Here is a 3,104-nt window from a genome sequence, read left to right on the forward strand (position 1 = left end):
ATTACTGGCTATGTTTGCCATGAAGTTTTTTAATTGACTACCATTTAATGTATAAATCTTCATTTGATGTTCATAATTTATTTATGTAAGGACTCGTGTACATATGTAAAATATTTATCATTATCATCATCATTATTATTTAACTCTTTCTTTGCATGCAGATCCTCTTATTATAGTGAATGTGTTTTATACTGATACTATGACTGCAGCACAAGTTTAAGACAAAGTCTTCTCGTTCTTGATCACAAGTTATAAAACACACACACCTTTATGCTCATCTTGGGTCTGGGGTACATCAATGCAGACGTCCGGATCTCCATTTGCAGGTTCACTCTGACATGGATCAGTCTGCACTGGACCTCTCTGAACTGAACCCCCCGTTACCTAGAAATAAAACATGAAATAACATTTAGTGTACAGTATGGTTAAATGCAGTGTAAAGAATCAAATAAACAGTAGTCAGAATATATCTAATGAGAGCAACAAAACACAGCAGACTGTAACTGAATGTACTGTAATATGTATTTTGTCAGTGTGTTGGGGGATTTACCTTGTGATGCAGGGATGCTGCTTCTGCTGATATGCTTGTGAATGTCCTCTCTGCATCATGGTTACTGAGGAAGGGCAGGGACTTAAAACGGGGGTCCAGAGCTGCTGCAGTGTGGAAGAGATCTTCAAGGCCTGTGTAGCGTTTCTCCAAGTCATTCTTGAACGCCTGCTTCATCTCTCTGATTAACACTGAGTCTTCATCTGATGGTTCAAAGTTCTTTTTAAGCTTTGCTTTTACAGGAAGAATCATTGAGAGTGTGGGTCGCTTGTCTTCAGACATGCTGGTAGTCACAAGTTTGACCGGCGCCATCAGTTTGACAATGTCTTCAATGTCGCAGAAGTCTTTGTCCTTGAGAGTATTCACCTCTTCTCCTTTTCTGAGGTCCCTGGACATGAGTGCTGCAGAAATCGCAGGATGTTGCTCAAAAAAGCGTTCAAGCATGTCATGGGAGCTATTCCACCGCGTGGATACATCTTGGATGAGTTTGTGGGAAGGCAAGGCTAGTTGTTTCTGTTTCTCTTGAAGAATTTCTGCTGCCCTCACACTACGATGAAAAAAGGCAACGGCTTTCCTCACTCTCCCCAGCAACCTTGCTACTGTGTCAACTTTAAAGGCTTTCTGTGTGGCGAGATTAATAGTGTGTGCAAAGCACATGAGGTCAGGGGTCATCTCTGCTTCCACTCCAGCTAATACCATGTTTGTGGCATTGTCTGTCACCAGGGCTGGATCTTTATCAAGAAGGTTCCAGTCAACACATGCCTGTTTTAGCAGAGCACCAATGTTTTTCCCAGTGTGGGATCCTTTGAATGCCCTGGTTTGTAACACATGCACATTTAACTTCCAGTCTGGAGAGATGTAGTGGACAGTGATGGTCACATAAGACTCAGTGGAGCATGACGTCCAGGCATCGGTTGTAATAGCAACTCGCTCTGCATGTGCCAATTCTTTTTCAACTTGGCTCTTCACTTGGGCATACAACGCTGGCATGCATGTGTTTGTGATATGCTGCCGGGACGGAATCTTATATCTGGGCTCTAACGTATGAATCAAATCCTGAAATCCTTCCCCCTCCACTATATTGTACGGCCATAAGCCCTTAGCTATGAAACGGGTTATTGATGCCGTTATATCCTTAGCTCGTGATGAACTGTCGCCGAGTTGCCCGTAAAATTTAGTGATAACGTTACCCGTCGCTCTCTGTGTGGCAGCTGCCTGCTCCTGCTCGTTGTTATGGGGCTTGAGAAGTTCGCCATACTCCTCTGTGTTTTCTCATTGCATGTTGATCAAGGTTTGTTGTGCTACCAGTGTACTTCAGAGGTGCTCTGCATAGCTTACAAATAGCGTGGTTTTTGTCGAGTTTTCCGTCCTTCTTGTAAAACCCGAAAACGTTCCACACTTTAGACTTTTGTCTGGCTGCTGTATTGAAAATCTTTATCGGTGACCCGCTAACGCTGCTACTATTTAAATCCATTCTCGTTGTCTTGGTGAGCTACGGAGCATGCGTGAGAATAGCTTCGCGGGCATTTCCGACTCTCGCGTTGTTTTATAAACGCACTGTCAACCGAGCTAGTCTCGCGATACCCGGTTCATGTCTCTTCAACCGGTTCATCTCAGCATTTGTGGCTGGTTGCTGTCGATTTATACGGCTGCTACCGACACAACCATATCGCTAGCTTGTCAAACCGGATATCCGGTCATATCGGTTTATCTATAACAACCCTAGAAGGCAGTCGTAATTGAGACTGGAGCATCAGGAGCAGCAGGAGCAGCAGGAGCAACAACACGCAGGAATGAATTCAGCGGAGAAGAGTTCAACTCAGAAACATTAATTCAACCTTTATTTATTCAGGTTAATCCCACTGAGCCTCGAGGACTCATTTACAAGAGAGACCTGATTTCTGAACAACAACATGAAGTGTGTGTGTGTGTGTGGGGGGGGGGGGGGGTTGAAAGATCTGAAGCTGCTCTATTCACACACAACCGGTTGTTGCTCTCTAAAATAGTAATTTAATCAAGTGTTTACAAATGTAGATAAACATAGAAGTTCAACAACCCGTTTGTGGTCCAGTATCAATCAGTTTACAAATTAAGCCCTGAGCGTAACCTTCAGGTACCCAGAATGCAATGAACTCTGTCATTGTCTTCAGAGCTTATTGACAACACTGTAAATGTTTATGAACTATTAAATATTATTCCCCAGACTCAGGGGAGTGGTGATGCAGAGGCTAGAGGAGATGGGCCTGTGATCGGAAGGTCGCCGGTTCAACTCCCTATATCGACAACATCAAAATGTGGGTGGGATAGGTGAAGCCCCCACACCTGCCTCCACCCTCATTTGCCCCAATCTGGGCCTTTGAGCAAGGCACTTAACCCCCACCATCTGCTCCCCCAGGTGCCCTACATGGCAGCTCTCTGCTCCACACAGAGGGCTGTGGTAGCTCGGTGTCTGTGGTTGCATCAGGAAGGACATCCGGCGTGAAAACAATCACCAAGCAGCAGAGATCCACTTAGAAGATCTTGGCCAGCTGTTAGTCAGTTTGGTCAAAATGACAGT

General features: G+C 44.7%; 1 protein-coding gene across 1 annotated transcript; it reads right to left on the reverse strand.

Annotated features, from left to right (window-relative positions):
• Positions 1-249: 249 nt before the first annotated feature.
• On the reverse strand, positions 250-1,056 carry LOC119426798 (E3 SUMO-protein ligase ZBED1-like). Its single transcript, XM_037694379.1, has 2 exons — positions 551-1,056; positions 250-384 (listed from the first exon to the last, which is right to left on the reverse strand). The coding sequence occupies exons 1-2, from the start codon at positions 989-991 to the stop codon at positions 250-252; spliced, it is 576 nt and encodes a 191-aa protein (XP_037550307.1). The 5' UTR covers positions 992-1,056.
• Positions 1,057-3,104: the final 2,048 nt, after the last annotated feature.

The sequence above is a fragment of the Nematolebias whitei genome, chromosome 20 (assembly GCF_014905685.2).
Source record: "Nematolebias whitei isolate Nwh7 chromosome 20, NemWhi1, whole genome shotgun sequence".
Lineage (NCBI taxonomy): Eukaryota > Metazoa > Chordata > Actinopteri > Cyprinodontiformes > Rivulidae > Nematolebias > Nematolebias whitei.